Source organism: Neolamprologus multifasciatus, chromosome 5 (assembly GCF_963576455.1).
Source record: "Neolamprologus multifasciatus chromosome 5, fNeoMul1.2, whole genome shotgun sequence".
Taxonomy (NCBI): domain Eukaryota; kingdom Metazoa; phylum Chordata; class Actinopteri; order Cichliformes; family Cichlidae; genus Neolamprologus; species Neolamprologus multifasciatus.
The window spans coordinates 17,098,074-17,121,309 of NC_140443.1; the positions used below are offsets into that span (position 1 = coordinate 17,098,074).

General features: G+C 38.3%; 3 protein-coding genes across 6 annotated transcripts; 1 reads left to right on the forward strand and 2 right to left on the reverse strand.

The window, feature by feature from the left end:
- Window positions 1-3,740: 3,740 nt before the first annotated feature.
- ppcs (phosphopantothenoylcysteine synthetase) lies at window positions 3,741-11,052 on the forward strand. 2 transcript variants are annotated; one of them, XM_085159561.1, is made up of 4 exons: window positions 3,741-3,874; window positions 4,832-5,366; window positions 5,450-5,553; window positions 6,496-11,052. In XM_085159561.1, the coding sequence occupies exons 2-4, from the start codon at window positions 4,835-4,837 to the stop codon at window positions 6,820-6,822; spliced, it is 963 nt and encodes a 320-aa protein (XP_085015687.1). In that variant the 5' UTR covers window positions 3,741-3,874; window positions 4,832-4,834; the 3' UTR covers window positions 6,823-11,052. The 2 variants fall into 2 exon arrangements, with proteins under 2 accessions (XP_085015687.1, XP_085015688.1); XM_085159562.1 differs by having other exon boundaries at window positions 3,786-3,840.
- utp3 (UTP3 small subunit processome component) lies at window positions 7,057-12,892 on the reverse strand. Its single transcript, XM_085159557.1, has 16 exons — window positions 12,718-12,892; window positions 12,354-12,441; window positions 11,844-11,900; window positions 11,707-11,763; window positions 11,500-11,614; window positions 11,344-11,412; window positions 11,131-11,252; window positions 10,897-11,049; window positions 10,725-10,796; window positions 10,071-10,111; window positions 9,895-9,991; window positions 9,132-9,269; window positions 8,827-8,957; window positions 8,285-8,348; window positions 7,460-7,567; window positions 7,057-7,322 (listed from the first exon to the last, which is right to left on the reverse strand). The coding sequence occupies exons 1-16, from the start codon at window positions 12,732-12,734 to the stop codon at window positions 7,233-7,235; spliced, it is 1,419 nt and encodes a 472-aa protein (XP_085015683.1). The 5' UTR covers window positions 12,735-12,892; the 3' UTR covers window positions 7,057-7,232.
- Window positions 12,893-13,735: 843 nt separating this feature from the next.
- sack1e (scaffolding CK1 anchoring protein E) lies at window positions 13,736-23,000 on the reverse strand. 3 transcript variants are annotated; one of them, XM_085159553.1, is made up of 21 exons: window positions 22,571-23,000; window positions 21,757-22,410; window positions 21,173-21,319; window positions 20,162-20,286; window positions 19,649-20,071; window positions 19,335-19,391; window positions 19,179-19,250; window positions 19,023-19,076; window positions 18,877-18,927; window positions 18,682-18,732; window positions 18,518-18,574; window positions 18,386-18,436; window positions 18,222-18,278; window positions 18,078-18,128; window positions 17,914-17,970; window positions 17,782-17,832; window positions 17,619-17,675; window positions 17,484-17,534; window positions 16,849-17,050; window positions 16,553-16,759; window positions 13,736-15,718 (listed from the first exon to the last, which is right to left on the reverse strand). In XM_085159553.1, the coding sequence occupies exons 2-21, from the start codon at window positions 22,213-22,215 to the stop codon at window positions 15,560-15,562; spliced, it is 2,439 nt and encodes an 812-aa protein (XP_085015679.1). In that variant the 5' UTR covers window positions 22,216-22,410; window positions 22,571-23,000; the 3' UTR covers window positions 13,736-15,559. The 3 variants fall into 3 exon arrangements, with proteins under 3 accessions (XP_085015679.1, XP_085015678.1, XP_085015680.1); XM_085159552.1 differs by having other exon boundaries at window positions 21,757-23,000; XM_085159554.1 differs by having other exon boundaries at window positions 19,179-19,229; window positions 21,757-22,999.
- Window positions 23,001-23,236: the final 236 nt, after the last annotated feature.

Below are 23,236 nucleotides of genomic sequence, written 5' to 3' on the forward strand. Positions count from 1 at the left end.
ACCACCCCTGCCGCCACAGAAACTAGCGCGCGGTTAAATGCACACGCCCGCAGTGGAAAAAGCACCCGTACACACGAAAGCACTTCAATCAATAAAAATGATCCGTGATATCTGCTTTATTTATTGCGCACTGGGTGTAAATGTAGCTCAAAGTGCGCAGAAAAATAGAGGCAACATCACAGAATAAAAGCAGGAGGCGCGGGGGGGGGGGGGGGGGGGTAGTTGAATACAGTCCACATGGTCTGATAAGTCACTTTTTTTTTTAATAAAAGGTGTGTAAGTTTTAACCAGTGGCTTTATTTATACTTATTCAAAGGTTAAATCATTTAGTAAAACTGTACCCTACTTACAAGCTCTAACAGGTTTCCAGGTCTATTAAATGGGTGTATGCTGCTTTCATTGTAATAAATGGGTTATAAATTGTGGCAGCCATCAAGTCTGCAGATAGCTCACACGTTAATAAGATGTTAATAAAGGGTAAAATCCCTAGAAAATAATTTAAAAATATCTCTAAATCAATACAAACCTCATGCAGCATGCATTTTTTTTCTTTAAGTTGCTCTGATTATTGATTATTAACTGCTGAAACTGCAATAAGTTACTATTTGCAAAAACTTGTATGAAGCATGCCTTTTTAGGAAGTGATACCCACAGGAAATGTAGATCAAAAGATCGGATGAAAGAGTTTAATTAAAATGTGCATCTTTTAAGGAGTAGGTGTTTCAGAGAAATGAAATAGACAGTGATAAAAGACAAGCATTAGTGTTTTGAATCAGCACCAGACAGGATCATCTCCATACAAAGGTGCACAGTTTTAGCTCAGAACCACAGCTGGGGGAAAAAAGACCTAAAAATAACAGGCTGGTGTTTCTAAACTTAACCCCCTGTACTGAATCAACCTTTACTGCAGGAGCATGTGCACACATGTAAGTGGTCCGAGCCTATGTAAATATAGCGAGCTTAAAAACTATTTAAAATGTCCATTGCACAATGTAAACCACCATAAATTCACAGAGCAAAAATAAAAAAAAAAAAAAAAATGCCAGCAATAACATGACACTAATGGGCTCAGTGACCTCAATGCCCGCAATCACTTCAAAGCAGTTGTAAGCAGTATTATAACAACGGAAGGAAAAGTTTACCGTGGCATCGCCTTAATTTTCATTCATGCTTCTTCTGGGCTTTTTATATGGGATCATTTAAGAAACTGGAAGTGTGTGATAGAGGTGTGGTTGTTGTATGTGAAGAATTTGGTTGCCTTTTTGAATTGTTCTGTCAGTTCTTCTGCCAAAGTGTTGCAATCATTTAATTAGTGTGAAGGTTTTATGCTCACTAATATCTGGATGTCCTTTAACTCCACTCATAAAGCTCGACCTTCAACGCGGAGGCTTGCAGAGGCCATCAAAAGAGAAATATCAGCATGGCATCTTTAGTGCAAAACAGTGATCCTGAAAAAATACAAGCAATCACTACATCGATTTATGTTTTTTCCAGCTATTTTTATTATTAATACTTTATTTAGAATTCTCCATGTCACTTATTTTCACCTAAACTACAACATATATTTTTTATTACTTAGCTATTATCATTATTATAATTAATAGTTATTTTATTAGTTGTGCAAACAGATATCATATTGTTCTGATATCTAGTAAAAAAAAAAAAGTTATTTAGCTTTTACAAATGTGCATCGCATGCGCTTAAACTGGAAGGGAAAACAATGCAATTAGGTACGCACGTGAAGGTAGCAGCCGAAGTGGTGTAACTGTCCTTCCAACGGTGCAGCAGCGTCACCTGCCGGTCGATCGCGGAACTGCCGCCAATAAATCCTAAAAATACAAGACAATTGATAAACGATTAAAGTCTTAAAATAAAAGGTTTGTAGGTATACTGGCTCAGCCTGCCCTCCTCTAGCTTATGATGTGACACTTTAGGCTGAAATAAAAAGTTTATGGTGAATAAAACTTATATATCCCAAAATAGTTTTCACACTGACCAAGCAGTTGATTTTTGTAAGTTGTTTTGTTAAAGAATCTGTTATTAGTTAGTTTCTCAGATGATCTCTTTAGTTTTTGAAAATCACAAATCCTGAAAATGGACTATCCTTAGCTACATCTTTTCATATATATGTATATATTTTGTGTGTGTGTGCGTATATATATATATATATATATATATATATATATATATATATATATATATATATATATATATATATATATATATATATATATATATATAATCAAATCCACCAAAGCTACCTCCAAATGCTGGAAAGCCCCCAAAACCAAAGAGCGATCCACCCATCCTTGGCCCCCTCTGGTGACTGCCTCCAAAGAAATCATTAAAGGGATCATATATATATATATATATATATGTATATATATATATATATATATATATATATATATATAGTTAATAGTACAGTCCACGATAAACAACATATAAACAACATAGATTTTAAAAAGTGCCACAGGCACCTGGTAAGGGCCTTACACTATGAGATGGTGTCATAACAGTAACAACAACAACAAAGAAAAAAGGAGATCAGATAATAACAAAATTGTTAACTTAATTAAAAATAAGAATTTATACAACTCTCCTGTCACGTTTACATAAAATATTACATAAAAACTGTGCATTACACCTTTAACCCTTACATACTGTGCAGATCAAATTTGGATAGCAGTAAAAATAAAAATTTGAAATGAAAGTGACACAAACAATAAACCAAAAAAATATTGAAATTCTGTCTGTGTTCCCATCACAATTGCCCCAATTCCCACAGAGACTGACTGTCGAGTCTTTGAAACAGTGAAATAGGACGCATTTAAGGAGCAGAGTTTAGAGGACACAAGATCTGCACAGTCAGCTGGAATGCAATGAAACAATTTAAACCTAAACTAATTAAAACACATTTATTCTAAAATAAATGAGATTAAACTAGTTCTAAGCTAAGAGATTGAAAGAGGGCTCATATTGTAATGCACTTACATTTCTAAAGGTCTGTTCTAGTTTTACTAGCTGCTCAGTAAGTGCTTTATTTATTTTAAAAAAACAGAAAGAAAGAAAAGAAATGAAAAACAAAAACAAAAACGTGTTCACAAAAGCAGACTTTTCCCTTAAACTATAAAAACATAACTTTTGCCTAAAAATAACAATAAAAATGTTCAAATTGTCATATTTCTAATCCACTTGTTTTTGGTTTGGATTATTATTAATATCTGAGATTAATAATCTTAATCTCAGATTTAAACACAAATGACATGTACAAGACACATATATGAAGAACTTTGTAGCACATATAAGCAAAATAAAACATATCTTTTGTGTATATATATGTTGAATTTCAAATAAACGTATTTTTCTCCTCCCCGAAAAGCTTGTATTTAAATCTTTTTCAAAACTTACCAGAAATTAGATGTAAAAACGCGCACCAACATCCAAAGAAAAGGAGCTTTCAATGATGCTGTTGCTTGTCAAACTAGTCGCACACAAAGTTCAATTCAATATTTTGTCTTTGCTCGTCGACTGTATCTGCTGATTCAGTGGGACAGTCCAGTGCAAAAAGATCCCCTTTTTGAGAGAAATTCCCCTTGTCCTCTCCGTTGATGCTCGGGTTTTATAAAGTTTGACACTTCAAGCAGGAGGGAAAAATAATTGACGCACTGCTGACTCAAAAGCAGACTACCATTTCTTTGTTTAATACCGCAAATGGCCGCTAGGGGAGCTGGAGGCGTTGTGCTGTATTTATAAAAACCAAAGAGTTGACTTTCAGGAAGTGCACAAGTTGTTTGGAGGTATCCGAATACCAAAGTGGGGTGCTTTGAAGTTTTGTCTGTGAGTCTGAGACGGCGTTTACGTTTTATATAAGGTATTACCGCAGTTGCAAGTAACCTACAGAGAGCATGTAGCGCTGTGTCGTGTCGCCTTTCTTATTACTGAACATTAAGTAGCCAAAGAAAGTGTCCACCTTCTACTTTGACAGCGTGTTTACTGTCGCGTGTCATTTAACCGCAAACAGGCGTGTATCACGTCAGTGTTGTGCTGTGACAACATTTACGCCATCTATGAGGCGTAAATCCTCATAGATGCAGAATTTGTTGGATTAGTCCAAGTAAACTGTACCTAATAAAGTGTGAATTCAGTTTACTTTATGCTTATGTATTGCACTTTTTTTTTTTTAATTTTATGTAAATGTACAACGATCATAGCCATCCAGCACACCATTAATTCTTGTTACCGTCAGGTAGACGTGTCAGGGGGATGGCTGCATGTACATTTACAGTGCTTAATAAATTCAGCAGATCATCACCCAGAGTAATGCTTGTGCTACACTGGCCTAAATTTAAAGTATTGGCAATTACCACAATTATTTTTTATCTTTCTGTAATGATTAACCCACCAGTATGCACAAGCTCTTTAATCAAATTGATATTTATAATACTAAAATACAATTATTATTTTTATCCATGAATTTTCAAATGCGCTGTTTTACAAAAAAAGAGAAAAAAATAGTAAAGCACAGAATTAGCAGTCTTCATCAACTGTCATTTTCTAAATACTGAACGGGAAAATGTAGTTTTTGTGGTTAAATGTCACACTTTGGGTGTAAAATTATCAGCATTATGTTAATATTGTTCTAGTCAGCTTTATTAAACTAGGCCCAGTGTGATTTATAACTGTACATCCATAAATTTGTGACCTGCAGAAACCAACAGCGAGGTAATCTGATACTGAAATGTCCCACTTTGAAAACAGACCTGTCACTGGAGACTGTTGAATCACATTAGGCATCACTTAAAGATGCCTCCTTCTTCTCTCTTGTCAGGTGATGGCTGAACCCAGAATATCATCTATTGATGGGAAGTTAGCAGAAGAATTTGCTGTTCCCTCCCATGTGGAGGAGGTCAAAGAGAAGATGGCTGCTTTTGCCAGCTTTCATGCAGAAGCAGGCCGAAAGGTGGTTCTCATCACTTCAGGAGGCACCAAGGTTCCCCTGGAGTCCCGCACTGTTCGCTTCCTCGATAACTTCAGCAGCGGCAGGCGAGGAGCCTCCTCTGCAGAGTATTTCATAGACTCTGGTTATGCAGTCATTTTCCTACACAGGCATCGCTCACTCTACCCCTACACACGGATGTTTTTAACCATCAATATGCTGGACGCTCTGGAGTTTCAAGGTGGAGGAGCGCCTGGTAATACTGGTGAAGTGGTGGTTAATCAGCAGGTGCTGCCGAACATTGCCAAAGTACTGAAGAGATACGAGGAGGTGAAAAAAAGCAGACTTCTTCTGCCTATAGAGTTCAGCACTCTGTCAGAGTATTTGCACCTACTCAAAGCAGCAGCGCAGGCTCTCAGCAAAATAGGTAACAGCAGTTTACAGGCCTGAGCCGTGGCTTTGTCTAACATACATTCAAAACATCTTCACAAGTGTTTGTTCTGCCCTTAGGATCAAAGGCTATGTTTTACTTGGCTGCAGCAGTGTCTGATTTCTACATCCCAGCATCTGAGATGCCTGAACACAAAATCCAGTCTTCCAACGGACCTCTTCAGGTGAGGGTGGGGGGAAATGGTGTTATTGGTCTGCTTTTTATTCACCACTTCAGTTCGGAGGTGTGTAAAAGGAAGCATGAGATGTGAGTACGAAGGTGGTTCACTTCTTACGGCGGAATATTGCCATGGTAACATATGCTGCTAACCTAATGATAATTAGAGAGTCACCGTTCCTGGAAGATCCCCAGACCTCTGTGCCCAGATACCACAGTGTCTTTGTGTCTGATGAGCATCAGTAAGAAATACAGATTCTTGGATGAAGCTTTATTTTTTTCCTGTTGGTTGCAAATAATTTTACTTTTATTGTTATATAAGCATCAATATATGGTCCTAAAACAGAGCACTAATTTGTACTTACAGCTAGGGAATAAACTCCAGGCATAACTGTAAACCCTTAAGCTTGCGGTCCCCAACCCCTGGGGCACAGTCCGTGAGTCGTTTGGTACCGGGCCCCGAGAGTCGAAGCTTGGGTGTGAAATTTGTAGTTTCCCTGGGGTTTTTTTCCCCCGTGTTGTAGTCGTGTGTCTTATTTTGAAAGAAATATTTATACATTACCATAGCGGCCAGAGTGCATTAAGGGGCAGAGAGGAAGATATTACTCTTAATGTTGTTGGAGCATTTCAGGAGGACGCTGCTAATAAAGTTCCACAATTACACAGTTAATTTGTGTTTATTATATTTAGAAAATACCAGTTTTTGTCTTGGTCATATAATTTTATTTTGTTGTATTTATCCGCGGCACCTTAAAGGCCGGTCTGTAAAAACATGGTCTGACATTAAACTGGTCCATGGAGCAAAACAGGTTGGGAACTGCTGCATTAAAAAGCTGCACATACTTTCAATTCAGCAGTTAGTTGCTCCTCTCAGTTGCTGAATTACATCCTCCTGTGTGTATGCCTCTTTAGTCTTGCCAGTAATTACAATATTTCTTCTGCCCTTCAGCTGAGCATGAAAATGGTCCCCAAGATATTGTCCCCACTGGTGAAAGAATGGGCACCTCAGGCATTTGTCATATCCTTCAAACTCGAGACAGATGCGTCGATCCTGCTGGACAAGGCTCGACGAGCTCTGGATACCTACAGGCACCAAGCAGTGGTGGCCAACGTACTGGACTCTAGGCGGGGTTATGTGGTGGTTGTGACCCCTGAGACTCAGGCTGAGCTAATCCTCACTGAGGAGGATGTGAAGAATGAGGTGGAGATAGAAGAGAGGATAGTCAGCAACTTGACGTCGGCGCATGACAACTTCATAACTCAACAAGTGGCTTGATAGAACGTATCTGCATGTCTGAGCAGCTTTAAGTTGTGTCTGTATTTTTACGTGATCCACATTGGGCTGCAATTCATACCTGCCTGTTCTGCTGGCAAGTTACTGTATATTCAGTATGCTCTACTGTTGCAAAACTTTAGCGACAACTGTAAGTCACATCTTCCTTGTTTGTTGTGTGTGTTCTAAGAATGAACCTTGAAGCATTAAACACAGTCTCTGTAGAGGGACAATATCCAGGTTTTAAAATGTTTATTCACACTTTCTAGTAATCAGAAAAGCAGTTTCAAGTTTTAAAACAATGACAATATTTTCTTTCCTGCAAGGTTCTCCAATAATAAACATTTAAAATCACAGTCCACTAGTACTGGTTCAATCTCATTGCCACACTTGGCAGCATATTCTGGACTCTGTTACTTCAGTTTGACACTCTTCTTGACACCAGCACGAATACCAGACAGCTCTCCGCTGTATCTCGTCTCTTCGTGACGAACCTCTCGGACCTGGCGAAACAATAAGCAGCAATTTTAAAACGCATCACAGAAATGTGTGTCACAATCCAGCACATCCTCTTTAAGAGTCTTCAGACAATCCCTGAAATCCTTGCTCAACGATGTAATAAAACATGTTGAATACAGACCTGTCCCTTTCTGCGGATTTTAGCCCGTCTGAACTTCTCTCTGTGCTTGACTCTGGGATTACGGTCAATTTTCTTCCTTTTCGGCGTGAGCCCCTTGTTCTTGGCCATCTGTGGAATTGTTAGACAAACATAATTAATACAATTTATAAATCAGTGTCACACACTGTATCTAGAAAACTTGGAGGAGAATCCAGAGATGTAAACAAGCAGTGCTGTGGAGAACACTTTAAAGCTTGCACTTACGTACTTTTAAAGGATAATTAAGTTGAATTTTGCAAACACGCTCTCTGAAGCTGTAGCAAAACAACTCGATATGCACACTACAATCCATTTTCTTGAACTAGAGCTAGATAAAATCTTTAGTGTACTACTGCAAGTGCCCAGCAGATGGCACTCAATCACGTTTATTAACACCAGTACTTCCAAAAGTGTAGTTTCGACTCCATTCTCCAACAACAGTAATGGCAAATAAATGACTACTTTAAGAAGTTAAGTTGTTCATTTTTAACATATTCAGTTATTTAATTGGGTCAAAATTATTAATCTGTTATCCAACTACAATTCCTTGTATATTTATCAATTACATATACAATATAGACATAATTTCTTTTAACTTTTTTTTAAATACCAAGAGGTCAAAATGAGTCAGCATACAAAGACATATGCTTGTGTAACACTAAAAACAAATGTATCCATAGTTATAAAATGTAATGCTTGAATAATTATTAAACAAGCTGTGGCATATGCTACAGTTATCAGTCCATTCAATTTCTGCTATAAGTACTCATGTTTCGTGCAAATACATGACTGTGTATCACTCAGTACCTGGTAAGTGATTCCTCTCTTTGCATTTGGATCCAATTCTTCCTCTTCTTCATTCCCCTCCATCCTGTAACACAAAGATTTTCTTAATGCTTTACTCTCCTGGTTGATTTTTACCTTATATCAATTTGATTCAGTACTACCAAAACATCCAATATGGCTCTTTTGGTGATAATACTCTACCAGAGGCACAGTGTCATTTTGGCAACTTAACACCAGTCTGTCCTGTAACTGCTCTCTACATGTTTAGAGCCAAGCCACACAGCTCCCCAATAATACTGGTGTTTAAATAGAACTGAACCACTCACAGGGATGTAAGACTTTAGAGTGAGCAGAGCAGTTGGCAGTGTTTCCGGCTTCTGAAAAATTTCAGTGTATTTCCCAATACTATAGTATATCAAATGTGCTACATCGTGACATCTATTGCAACATGCAGGTCAGCACGGATTCCTGTTATTCTGACCCCAAATCCTCTGCATATCAAAGACACATCCCATGAGTACACTTCCTGTACTTTTACTGTAAGTTAAAAAGTGCATACTTACATTTCATCTTCTGGATTATTGCCCTTCCTCTTTAATTTTAACCGTTCCTCTGCCTCTTTGTAGAAGCGTAGAGCTTCTTCCTCATCCAGGTCAGAGTCTGACTCCTCCTCAGCCTCAGCTTCTCCAGACTCCTGTATCCAGTGGGTGCGTGCACACATACACACACATTAGCAATCAATATAAAAGTTAAACGTCGGCACTAGGGGTCATCTAAGGATGCTCTTCATGTATATCAATGTTGTCGAAGAGTGTCCTCACCCCTGGTGCAGACGTAATATAGTAGTATATTAATGTTGTTCTCTTACCTTTTCCTTCCTGTTTGAAACTTTAGACTTCTTGCCTTCTGCTTGCTTGCTTCCTGCCTTACTTTTCTCTCCACCAGCTAGTAGCTGGCGAAACTCTGGAGCAAGCCGAGCATCTACTGCGCCTAGTTCATTGATGAGCTGCAGGCAGGCATCAGAGACTCAGTAAGACATTTTGCATTTTGTGGATTTTTGTGATCAGCTTTGTAGGATGTGTGTCATAATAATCATGTGTCTCATGGTGCTGGTTTGGAGTGTTAATACAGTGAAATCACAAATAAAAGATGCCGACCAAAGTAACAAACACACAATAAAAGATTTTGGTTTTTAGTTGCAACAAACAGCTACTATTTCAACCCCTGTGAACCTGACCTGCTGAGCCTGAAGTATCTCTCTGATGCTGTTTATTTAATTCAGATCAAAGTGCATTTAAGTGTGGATTACCTGCACATATTTACAAGAAGAGAGCTCCACTGATGATTCCCAACACTTAGACTGACTGAACTGAGTTTAGCATTACAAAGTTAATTAATTCAAAGTTCAGGGTTTGTTTTGAGCTTGCTAAACCTGCCTTTTGGGTTAAGCTCTAGGGCTCATAATCACACATCCTGCGACAATCCTCTTGGACTCATAACGGGGCCTACAAATGTTGAAAGTTGTGCTTTTGGGTGCTTTTTTTTTTTTTTTTTTTTTTTTTAAGTACCAAATCTAGGAGAAACTGCTCACCTTTTTTGAGATTGGTCTAAACATCAGTGTGTGGACTTACATTTCTGTAGGTGAGCAGTCTTTCAATCACAGGGTGGTTGTGAGCAGGTATCCGCTTTGCTTTCAGCACCAAGTAGAAGCTGATGTTTGTGCAGTAACTGTGGCAGGAGAGAAACATCATTCAGTGAGACAGCGTGACAGTTTGTCATGTGAGTCTACAATCCAATCACAACTTACTTGAGATAAAGTTGCTGCTTTGTCTTCAGGTAATTGGCACCCTTTAGGTAAAAAACACAAAACGAACAAAGAATAAGATGAAAGATGTTCAGATTCAGATCGTTGATTTTCATGATATTGATGACATGTTCCTGTACACTCAAACACGTCTACACCAACTGTTTTGCATATACACAAGCAAAAAGTTGGTGGTTTGATTCCAGCCAGAGATATATGTGGACGCGTATCCGGTGTAACAATCTGAGCAGCTGAAAGTAGCTTACTTACGAATAAGGCTGTAAGCAGTACACCACAAGTATGAGTATCTTCTCCTTTCATCATGATTAAAGGTGGGAAACACAGAGGAACTTACAATACAATCACAATTTGTTTCCCTAGATAATGGTGCAGATACAAGACAGACACAGGCGTTGTCCATCATTATTCATTAAATTCTGGCCACCTGATAAAGAAAGCCCAATGATAGTATAATTAAGCTCAGTTTTGATCTCTACTGGTCCCTTGAACGACTGCATGCTTCATTCTTACAGTTTGTCTGCTTTCTGGGTCAGAGAGAGTAATGTACGCAGCTTTTTGTGCGTTTTATCACAGGAAACGCCTGCGTGTAGTGGCTGAAAGCAACACCATGAGAAAAATGTGGCCAAGTGTGCTCACCTTTCCTGCAGGGATCTTTCCCTCCTTAACCATTTGCATGAGAGGCTGAAGCTCATTCTTGAGCTCGTTAAGCTATACAAAGAAACAGGAATAAGTCACATCTATTGCACGTCACTTGAAAATGTAAAGGCTCTTTAAGTCTGAAGTCGTGTCCTTCCTATTTGTCTCTTACCTTTGCCTTGAAGTCCTGAATAAGCTCAAGCAGCTCTGGTGACTCTTTCTTCAAAAGCTTCATTTTTTCCTTCTGAGACATCTGCTTCAGGTCTTTCACAATCCTCTCTTCTTTTTCCACAGGCTTGCTTTCATCCTTCTCCACAGCAAATTCCTTCATTTAGGCAAAGACATACAATTAGAATTAGACGTTTCTGTCAGCATGTCATTAGGCCTACGAGAGAGTGTTAAATACCTGAAAAAAGTTCAAATCATAATCCTCCTCGCTCAGATTTGCAGCTAAACGTTTTTGGATGTTTTTAGCCTCTTCTTCTTCTTCTTGTTCCTCAGCCTCCAACTCTTCTTGTGATTTCCCTTCTGTAATAACAGTGATCGAAATGTTGCATAATAAAAGATGATGCAATCATCACACAATGCAATAATACGGCTTGAGATAAAAGGTTCTTACTTGAGGTCACATAATCTGAATCGTAGAACATTTTTTTCTTTCTGCCCCAGGCCATTTCATTAGGGAGCTCTGCAGCAGACAATGCAAACACAGTGAGACAGGCTCAAAATGAAAAGCATACACACACACACACACAAAAAAAAAAAGTCAATTTACCATCCTCATTTCTCCCTTCTAAATCACTCTCCATATCTGTCCCCTCTTCCTCATTTTCTTCTTCCTCCCCTTCATCATCTTCCGACTCAGAAAGGTCCAGGGGCATCACCTCCTCCTGTGAAATTTCGATAATCTCAGGTTTCTTCTCAGCTGTTCCTCTATGTTTTTCACCTGCAGTTACTTTTAAACAAACACGTACGACATTACCTCATCGTCCACTTCCTCCCGGTCGCTCTCCATTTGAACACCTCGGGCGAGAAGTTTCTGCGGCAAAGACACGAAGAAAGGTTACAGAACACAACTCTTGCACTGCACACCTACCGTAGAACAAATAAAGAACTTACTGCAATCTTCTCATCATGAAACTCATCAATCTTGTCTTTTGTGTATGTTGAGGATTTCTGAAAGAGAAAAGAGAACACACCATTTAGAATGAAAACAGTTGTATCAAAGTCACCATATGAGATCACGCTGGTTTTTATTTAGTTCACAGGTCATCAAGGTTTGGCTCAACGTAGATATTACCGCTTTGTTGGTTACAGAAAGCAACAGGTCAATCATACAATCAGGCAAGATTTCAGATCTTGTTTTTATTATTTGACAGCTATAATTTGACCTCTCTTCTTTTCAAAATAATACTTTGTCCCCCTTAAAGTCACACCAACTACCCTCTAGTTTAGAAATCAGAGGACAATACCGACTTGTTTAAAGTGAGCAAAGGGCCACAAATTGAGTAACTGTAACATAATGTGAAATCATGTTAAACTCCAAAGAAATCATTAAAACCCCTATATCCATGTCCAAGATGCATGTAAACTTCTGACCACAGCTGTATAAAACACTGCGTGTCTTACCTTATCAGGGACAGGCATGTCGTTGTAGGCTTCAGGGTCGTCTTCATCATAGACCTCATCCTTGTTTGGCCTCTGTGCGTGTTTTCCCCTGAACAGCAAAAGACAAATAACAAATAAAAACGCAAACTTCTGGTTAAATACCAGATTTATTTTTCCCGGATCACTCTACACTTCACTAGCACCAGCTCCCATCACAGCAGTGGAGTATAAATCATGCACCCGTATGTTTGTAAATTAAGACTAACAACTTCTTGTTGTTTCTACAACACCACACGCCAATTGTGACCACACGAAACCCCAGAAAAACAGAGCAGAGACGCTACAAAGACAAGCTAACACGTAGATACATCTAAGCCAAACTTACCGTTTTGCTCGAACCATGATGAACCAGCTTCACACACAGCGGACAATAAACCACGTCTGTGTGCGTATAAATTCAGATTAAAACTGAATATATCCACTTCAGTTAACTGCACACATCTGTTTTACTCACTGGATACCATGTGCCACAAGAAACGTCCCCTTCCTCTTTAGCTCAAACGGCAATCAGAGAGGAAACTTACCGCCCCCTGCTGTCCTGGAGGATTTCTGTGCGGAGAGCTATCTGACCATTCATCTTTATATGTGTGTATTTATTCTTTGAAAAATTGGTCCCCAATATCGCATAATAAAATAATTTTAGCTGTTTTACAACTTTTTTTTTAAACTTTACAAGCTTTATGAATTAAGATTAAGTAACTGAGCATGTATTTTTATACTTACAGCCACTTTCTGTTAATCTTACAGTAATGGGTGTCAAGAAAAATGAAATGATATGATTTATATGCGGCTTATTTGTTCTCAGAAAATTAAAATATACTTTCAAGAACACAATATCAACTTTTCTTGTGTCCTCTAACATAACTGTGGAAACATAATGAGCAGTTTTATATGTATTTTCAACCACTGTGCCATTGTTTTCTACTCTCTCTTATTTACCATTAAAGTTAATTTAGAGGCTTGGTAGACTCTTATAATGACAAATGTTGACAATATTGAAGTATCTGCTGCACGTCTTAATTTTAAGGTGCCAAACTCTTGAATTGTACAATAGGCTCTCCTGCACTACCTGCATAAATTCATAATACTCAGTATAGAAAGTCACATATATTTTAAGTTTTTAAGTACAGTACAGCTGAATGAGTGGAATATATATATACATATATATCCAGAAGTCCTACCAGTGGCTGGACAAAGCTGGACTGAAAGACGGCACAGAGGCATGGCAGCACAGGAACAAGCCCTGAGCACAAGCTCCATAGAGGTCTACGAGGTCTACCACCGTAGATAGATAGATGGGCATAGATAGGCAGGCAGGCAGGCAGGCACGCGCACACACACACACACACACACACACACACCACACACACACACACACACACACACACACACACACACACACACACACACACACACACACACACACACACACACACACACACACACACAAAATAAATCTTCACCTAACAGAACTGAGATACACTCCAGCTTACATGGGACACTAACTTGGGTAAGAGGGGGAAAACGGATGGATAGATGTGCATCTTTATTTTCTCTCCTTGCTAGAATAACTGAAAGATCTGAAAATGTACTTTACAACAGTAGAGGTAGAAGTTGAAGGCCAGTATAAGCAGTATGACAGTTAAACTGGATATTTTTTGGTAACATCATTTGTAGATGAGGAGTCCCAGATTACACAAAACGGGTTTAGTCTGCCAAGTTGGCATTGTTAAAATATGAAAAGTGATAAAACAGAATTTAATTTCACATTGTAACTGTGATTTTTACCATAGAATTAACAGTAACTTCAAATAGCAAAACAGTAAAGCCCCCCCCCCCCCCCCCAAAAAAAAAACAACCCACAAAAAAACAGGAAAAACTAAATTATTTGATGATGTCCAGATCTAAAGCAGTGATTTGTTCATCTACTTTTTTCACAAAGATATTCAAATATTCAAATACAAATTTCTCAGTGTTCTCACCCAATATCTACAAATTATATTTATTCCTCTACTTTAAGGTATAAAATTACAATACATTTCACTATATTTTTTTGAAAGGCAAATGAATATTTTTCTGTGTTACGTTATGCATATTTCACAGTATTTTGGTCTCAGGAATTTAGATTTTGTGTATTTTCAGATATTTTATTTTCATTTTCGGTGATACCCTTAAAGCCTGTACTTCTTAAACATTTTGTTGTTTGACTTAAAAAACTTACTTTTGGATCAAGTACTGTGATCTATGAAAAAGAAAAAGAACCAAAAAATAAATAAATAAAAAAGAAAAGAAATAAAAAATCCTTCTGTGTTTTTCTAACTTACCCCATATTTCTGCCTTTGTGATTTTGTCACTTAACAATCAATCAGTATGTCTAAATTACCACCAAACCTTTATTTCCACTTTCATTTGCACATTTCATTAGCTACACATGCTTTAGGCAAGTAAACGTTGTCACAATGACATGCTTAAGTTCATACTGAGGATCAAAGTGGAGAAAAAGGGGGATTTAAGTGACTCTGAACATGAGCCATAGCAGCAGAAGACCACACAGGGTGACTCCTGTCAGGTAAGAACGGGACAATTGATAAGTCTCTATTTCTGTTGCAACACTTGCCTTTCAAACTTCTTGTGTTTTTCAAACTTCTTTTATGAACATGACAGTGAGTTCACTGTGTTCAAACATCCTCCACAGTCACCAAATATCAGCAGCCATGTGATGATATAATCTCAATATGGACCAAAATCTGTGAGGAATGTTTCCAGCACCTTGTTGAATCTGTGTCTTGAAGAATTGAGGCAAATCTACCAGCAAAGTGTAACTAATGAAGTCATTATCAGTTTATTATCAAAGATCTAAAGCCACTTGAAGGGGCTCAGTGAAGTCACTTCTATGAACATTTTAATCAAAAAAGATGTTTAACAAATAACAGAGTTGATATTTTTCCTGGTGAGCAGCAACAATATGACTATTTTACATGTAAGTCACTGTACATGTAAAACATCGTATCCATAATGCCTGTTATCCATGTGCCTGTTACTCATGCTTTTCATTACAGTCTCTGCCTGCTTTGGCTTATACTTTCAGTAGTTAACACTGCAGATGTCGTAAAATATCCACCGCCAGCCGGTTTCTTTGCTTTGTGACAGAACGTGTTCACAGTATATCACTCATGGTTTTCTCCCGCTCCTCCTTTCTTCCTTCCCGAATCCACACCGAGAAAAGTGTAACTGCGAGGCCTCTCTGTGGGCATTAATGTGGCCCTCACTTTGTCGTTCCTCTTTTCCATCAGGGTAAGACCAGGTGTTATGTAAGATGGTTCATACTGTCAGGGAAACAGAAAAAGAGTATCAGATTTTGGCACTATGGCACTATAGTTATCTACTTCTCACATATGAGTGAATTTAAAGTTAATGCTACCTTTGTTTTTCAACCTGAGGGTGTTTACAGAGATAAAACAGACTACTTAGTTTATTTTTTTTCACTCTAAAACAGTAGAAATGATTCTTGTCACTTCTAAAATATTTAAAAAAATAAATTACATGTGATTTCACTCATTCAGACAATATCTTTTTTAAAAATTTGATTGTAGTTTTTAGAAAGCTTTTTCAGCCAAAAAGGCTGAAAACCCTTTGCTAATTTGTACTTTCTACATGTATGTTTATCTTTTATTTGCAATGATTCAAACACATGGATTTTACTAAAAGGAAATTGCACTAAAAATAATTGTTTTTCCTTTTTTTGGCTTCTTATTACTTACTTCAGAGTTCTAAGATGATAACTTTTAATACTGAGGGGGAGAGATATTTGCAAAAGGCCACTGTTATGTTTTTGTGGAGTAACAACTGACTTAATTTCAGGTTTATTACTATAGTGCCAAATCACAATAACAAGGTTCTTTATATTGTGAGCTAAATGCACTGCAGTGTAAGTAAAACCCCAAACTTTCAATTTATCTCTGATGAGCAGCACTAGGAGGATTCTTCCTTTTAACAGGAAGAAACTCCTGGCCAATCCAGGCACAGGGAGAGGCAGCTATGTGACATAACCGCTCTCAGGGATTAAGGGGGAAGAAAAAAGGAGAGCACAGAGAGAAAAGGGAGAGCCTCAATAAATAGTAAAAAGTCCTTTAGTTAGTTAGTTGAATCTGCACACTTACAATGGGCCTGGTATATCTCGGCACTAAGACTCCTTTCTTTTCATGACTTGTAGCTGCATCTTCCTTGCTCAGATCCCACATGGACTGGGTATGTATACTCTTTGATTCTCTCTTAAGCAGTCCTGAACTGGTCTGTGGAATTTTCCTCATGATGTCGCTCAGAGCACTGAAGTTCTCCTCCCTGTGCACGCTCAAGATTATCGGCTTCTGACAGGAGAGAAATACATCTTAGCTTTGCTAGAAGCTCCATATCAAGATGACATTGAGTGTTTTGAAAGCAAAAGAAGGTTACTTACTCTAGAAGATGGCTTGTTCCCCATTTTTTTTGCAATATCATCTGTTTTACTCTCCTCTTCTTTAATAGAGTACCTCCTTGCCTGAAAAGAGTAACGCCTGTACATTTCCTCGTTTGCTTTGTCATCATATCTAGATGTATTTCTGGTGTATAAAGTCGTGCTCCTCTCTGATGGGTGGTGCCTGGAAGTGTCTCTTTCCATGCTGCACTCCATCCAGTAGGAATAAAAAGTGACAAACTTTATTTTAGACATTTTAGACCATTTGAAAATGAAACCACTCTGACTAAATACGCAAAAGGAAAGCTAAATTATAACCGCCGGGCTTTATCCTTTAAAAAAAAAAAAGTTTTCCTTGTGTGAACATGTCATTTGAGTATAAAAGGATAGAAAAGTAATTAAAAAAACAATCATGCCAACACACACACACATACACACGGAAGAAAAATCTGGCATTATTTTAAAGTAGGTAAAGTTAAAATGCTTATGACCAGCTTTTCTCAATAAACCACAGATGTACTGAATACAATAGAGTACAATATAATCTACATAATACACAATTTGGACATTAAATTATTATTTATACAATTATTTCAATAACTTATTTTGGTGCCAGATATTTGGACACGATATCTTACCTTTTTGTTCTTTCTAAAGGAGCTGGCTGTGCTGATAAGGACTCCCTGCTCCTAAATCAAGACCAAGATCAAGATCATGGAAAAAACAGAGACTCTAATTGTCTTAATCATAGTATAGCTAATAATAGGACTTACTTGAAAAGTGTTTTTTCTATGACATCAGTTGACTCTGGAGACAGATTGTCTTTGACCCTATCAAATACAAATATCTGTAAAAAAACATCCTAGAAACATATACAAATAGATATATTTGGACAAGAAATTGCCAAAGAAAAAACTTGTATCTTGTTGATCTTACCTTTTTCTTCTGTCTGAAGTATCCGGCTGAGTTGATAAGGACTCTCTGCTCCTATTAAATAATCAAGATCTTAAATGTTTGTGCAAACAAGCTAATAGTCTTAATAATAGCATAGCTCATAATAACACTCACTTGAAAACTGTTGATTTTTCCATGTCAGTTGCCACTGGAGACATGCTTTCAGATAACCTGTCAAATATATAAATCTATAAGAATATCCTCAAAATATAGATATATTTGGACGTGACACACTTTAAAATGAATAATTATTTTTCCTTATATCATGTTGATCTTACTTTTTTACTCTGTCTGAAGTAGCTGGCTGAGTTGATACGGGATCTCTGTTCCTGTGAAAACAAATAAAATCCCAAATATCATCGACATGGAAAAAACAGACCCCTAATAATCTCAGTCATACCACAGCTAATAACAAGACTCACTTGAAAGTTGATTTTTCTACTACATCAGTTGCCACTGGAGAGATTTTGTCTTTGGCCCTGTCAAACACAAAACTCTGTAAAAACATCCTAAAATATTTATAAAAAGATACATTTGAACAATAAAAAACAACAACAACAACTAACTTGTATCTTGTTGACCTTACCTTTTTCTTCTGTCTGAAGTATCCGGCTGTGTTGATAAGGACTCTCTGCTCCTATGAAAATAGTCAGACCTTAAATGTTTGTGCAAAAGAGCTAATAGTCTTAATAATAGCATAGCTCATAATAACACTCACTTGAAAACTGTTGATTTTTCTATGTCAGCTGCCACTGGAGACATGCTTTCAGATAACCTGTCAAATATATAAATCTATAAGAATATCCTCAAAATATAGATATATTTGGATGTGACACACTTTAAAATGAATAATTATTTTTCCTTATATCATGTTGATCTTACTTTTTTACTCTGTCTGAAGTAGCTGGCTGAGTTGATACGGGATCTCTGTTCCTGTGAAAACAAATAAGATCCCAAATATCATCAACCTGGAAAAACAGACCCTTAATAATCTCAGTCATACCACATATAAATATTTATAAAATTATACATTTGAACAATAAATAAAAAAAAATACTTGTATGTTGTTGATCTTACCTTTTTGTTCTCTCTGAAGTATCTGGCTGGGTTGATAAGGACTCTCTGCACCTATGAAAGTAGTCAAATGTCCCAAATGTTTGTGTAAAACATCAACATGGGAAAAACATCTAATAGTTTGAATCATAGTGTTTACTAAGACTCACTGGAGAGTGGATTTCTCCATGTCAGTTGCCACTGGAGAAAGGCTGTCTGTGATCCTGTCGATTTAAAAATCTTTAATAACATGGTGAAAATATACATACATTTGAAAATGACAGTCTAAAAATAATTATTTTTTTCTGGTGTCTTATTGATTTTACCTTTTCGTTCTCTCTGAAGTAGCTGGCTCTGCTGTCAAAGGCTCTCTGTTCCTATGAGCATAATCAAGATCCCTAATGTTTGTGAAAATCATCGACATGGAAAAAACATAGAGAGCTAGTAGTTCGAATCATAACATAGCTTTTAATAAGACTCACTTGAAAGTTGAGTTTTTAACAACTTCAGTTTCCACTGGAGAGAAGTTTTCTTTGAATCTGTCAGATACAAAAATCTGAAAAAAACATCCTGTAGCACAAAATATTGAAAATATCCAGTTTGCTATTTTGGAAATTACTCAGAGAATAATACAAAAGGGAGGACAGGTTATAGAAAAAAAGCAAGAAGATCAGCTACAGGTTTGGTTAAAGGACAGAATAAATTCTGGCCATGAGAATTTTAAATATATCTGCTGTACTCTGACATATTTATTCAAGGACTGATGATGATGTGGAGACTAATTCAGATACACTACCTTCTTTTATCCTCAAGATGGTTTTGGTTGTTAGTAAATCCATCCATTAAAGGTGTGTTTTTATCTAACTGCATGCTGTTCTGTAGTGACATCTCCAGCTTCACTACTTCCCCATGAAGATACAGAGGACTGGTTGGCAAGCTGCTTTCTTCTGAAAAAACTCCCATCCTATCCCAGTCCAGAGGAGAAACAGCACGTGGGGAGGGAGGGTCGGTGATATCGGGATCAACAGCGATCCTTTTCAGAAGTCTGACAGCTGAAATGTCTTTAAGCTGATGGTTTTGGTTCACATGGGTTGCAGTGGAAAGAACTGGGAGTGAACTAGCATACAAAATCCTGAACTCCCGGTCAAATGCATCAACAGCCGGTCCCCTCAGGACGGTGATCAGCTGCCGGTGCAGGTGGGTGTCCGTCCAGGTGAAGCTGCAGAATTCAGCAACAATGTTTTGAGTCACTTTCAAGCATTTACGCCTCACATGCAAAGAAAAGCAGGTGGAAGCCAAATCTGTTTACCTGTAGCTGCCGTGGATCACTGTGTCTAAATCCACCAGAATGAATTTCTCATTCATTTCCCCAACCAGCTTTCTTCCATCCCTCAAACCAAAACTTCTCCCACCAAGAGCTCGGACCCGTATGTTCTGTCAAAACACAAGGTTTAAACTGAGCATTGCATTACACTAAAACCTGTGACAGTGCCAAAAGCTGAATCGTCACATTGGTGTGTAATGCTGTAAGTACTGTAGGTACAAACAAGACCATGATCTTGATATGATTAAGTGGTACTTTAGGTTTCAAGGTGATATAATCAATGCAAAGGAGTGTAGGTTTGATCCCCTGAGGACACAAGAAAGAATGTCTAAAAGTACATGTAACAGCTGTGTTTACACTTGGATTTAAATTGATTTTGTGGAAAGGATTGGATATAAGTGTAAACAGGGTTTTAATTCAGCATTCTATCCAAGTATGGCTGAATTCTGCCCTGAATTTTACCTTCTGTTCATCTATTTCATCAGCAGCTCTAATGGAAATGCTGTCTTTGCTTGAAAGCAATACAAACTCCATTGAATGCTGTGCAACCAGTTTAGCTGTGTGGCGGATTCTCTGCTACATTCCTACCATCAGCTTGTCAAAGCAAAAAGACAAGACTTGCAGTTTGAGTTCCAACATATGTGCACAGAGTCAAGTAACTCAAACTGAACGAAAGCAATAAAACTACATTTGAAAAACATTTTTAACTAAAATAAATACAAAAACTAGACTTTGGGAACAAATGTGTGCTTATATATGTCACTGCAGTAGCATGGGACATATGGGAAGTGTTTTTAGTTTCATCCTTTGTCAGCTTAAATTTGCCACCACATTGAGCACAACAAGGCTTTGTTGCACATGTTAAGACCAGGATAGCAAACGAAAATATCCCATTCCACAATGCGCTGCTGTGTCCAACTAAAATCTTTGTTTTATTTACTGCCATGTGTGAAGGATGGCTGCTAGGTGTGTGCTGATTTGTATGTGTTGACTCACTGGATGCCAGAGCCTGTTGGACGAGAACTTCTCCTGAATGGACCTTTGGTTCAGGATGATGTAGACAGGGACGCCCCGAGAGGCAGCACTGTGTAAATCTCCAATTATTGCACTATCTGTCAGTCTGTCTGTCACGATGGCAATTACCTGAATGACATGAAAATATGCATGTATATAATTTAGCCTGCATTTTTAACTAAAGCCCATTTCTTTCAGTGTTCAGGCCTATCATAAGAATACAATCATAACAAAAAGAAATGATGAAATCATAATGGCCTAAAGTTAAAATTTGATGGTTAATTATCAGAGAAATGCCTAACAACAAAAAAGAGTTCTTTAAGAGGAAGTGCTGCCTCTAAGGCTTTCTCTACGGGAATTCTTCAGGAGTGCAAAACAAAACCCCGACAACATAAAAATATTTAACTCTAGGAGAAATTTAGCAAGCAAAACAAACACAGGCGTCTTCATCAGGGTCTAAGCATATAACTAATTTCCTTTTAGATATCCTGACTTTATGTACTTCATATGAAAACATAAGCTGTTTCTATTCGTGAAAATAATGAATCCAGCAGAAATTTGCGTACCTGTCTGGCTCTTTGTAACTGCCGTCTGATCACCTCTCTGACTGAAGGTTCCCCTTCTGCAGGAGGGCTGGTGTGGACTGTGACACTTGCCGTTACCGACCAGGGGGTTTTATGAGGCCAGCCCAACTCCAGGCCCGGGACGGGCACGTCCGAGTGGCAGGGAAAGTAACTGGAACAGAAGTCCTCCATCTCTGCGATGCTCTCTGCTCCATTCTCATGTTGTAGCCGCGGATCGTTGAAAGAGTAGCTCTGAACCCAGCTTTTAAACTGGCTGACCTCTTCAGAGGATAAGAAGCAGTCGGGGAGCTCTTTGACGACTGAGTAGAAAGCCTCTGGTCCAGCGCTCAGCAGCTTCTCCACTGCTTCTCTCTCCTTCTCGCTATAGATGAACTCCGGGGAGGACTCATCCACCGGCAGGAAAACTGTATCCTCATCCACACTCTCCTCGTTGTTTGACATGGCGGTAGTCTTTCCCGGCAATAAGCGTTTACTTTTTTAAAGTAATGAAACTCAACTCATGTCGCTCTCCAATAAAAAAAAAACTGAGATTTTCATCCACTCCTCCAGAAAAGAAAAAAAAGCTCACTGTTTCCATTTATGGCAGTTCAGAGATATCTTGTCCTCGCTTGCAGTCAGACTTTATGATTTTGTCCCCTAAAACAACCAAAAAATAAAATAGGTTGAAATGTTTGATGACTAAATCAGCACTTTGTGAAACTCACCTCCTGGGCAGTTTGATCTCTTTGGCTCAATTGTGATACGATACGTAATCTGAGAGCAGCTGTGATCCTTCTGTGTGTGTCACCTCACCTACCTGTTATCTAATTTCATTAAAGGCTTCCACTCCTTGTTGCTGACACCATTCCCAGATTCCAGACATACTGCGGAGCTGACGGATCGCTTCGGATCACAGACGCCCTGGCATGACTCTACTTTATCCCCTCTGTCTTCACAGCATATTTTGCCGGTTTCCGATTGTAAAGAAGATGCATATACCTGTGTGTGAGGCGTGTAGTGGATTATAGTGCCATGCATGCTTTATTTGAGAAGCTGTCGTGCACCACGCAGTGTTTTTTTTCTGGGACCGGTCCAGCCTGACAGGTAAGTTTACGGGTAACGTGTAATACTGTATCTAGCTCTGCATCAAACGGTGATTGGTGCAATCTGTAAGCTGTTTCATTTTGATTTCTTTGGAAGTGCTTTAACGAAGCTGTCTGTGTTTCTAAAGCACGATAGCGCGGGAGTTATCACTGATCCCCCCCCCCCCCCCTCTCCCCTCTTCTGTTCTGCTGTTCCGTTGAAAATGTCCCGAGGTTGCTTTGAAAAGATAAACAGCAAATGCCACAAATTGGTGAGCGATTGAATGACAAAGAGGGAGCAACATTTTTGCAGCCACAGCGTTATGTCGTTAGATTAAACCTCCTCTGCTTTACAGGCAAAACACTTACTGAGAGGAAAGCCAACACAGACTGAACCTTTT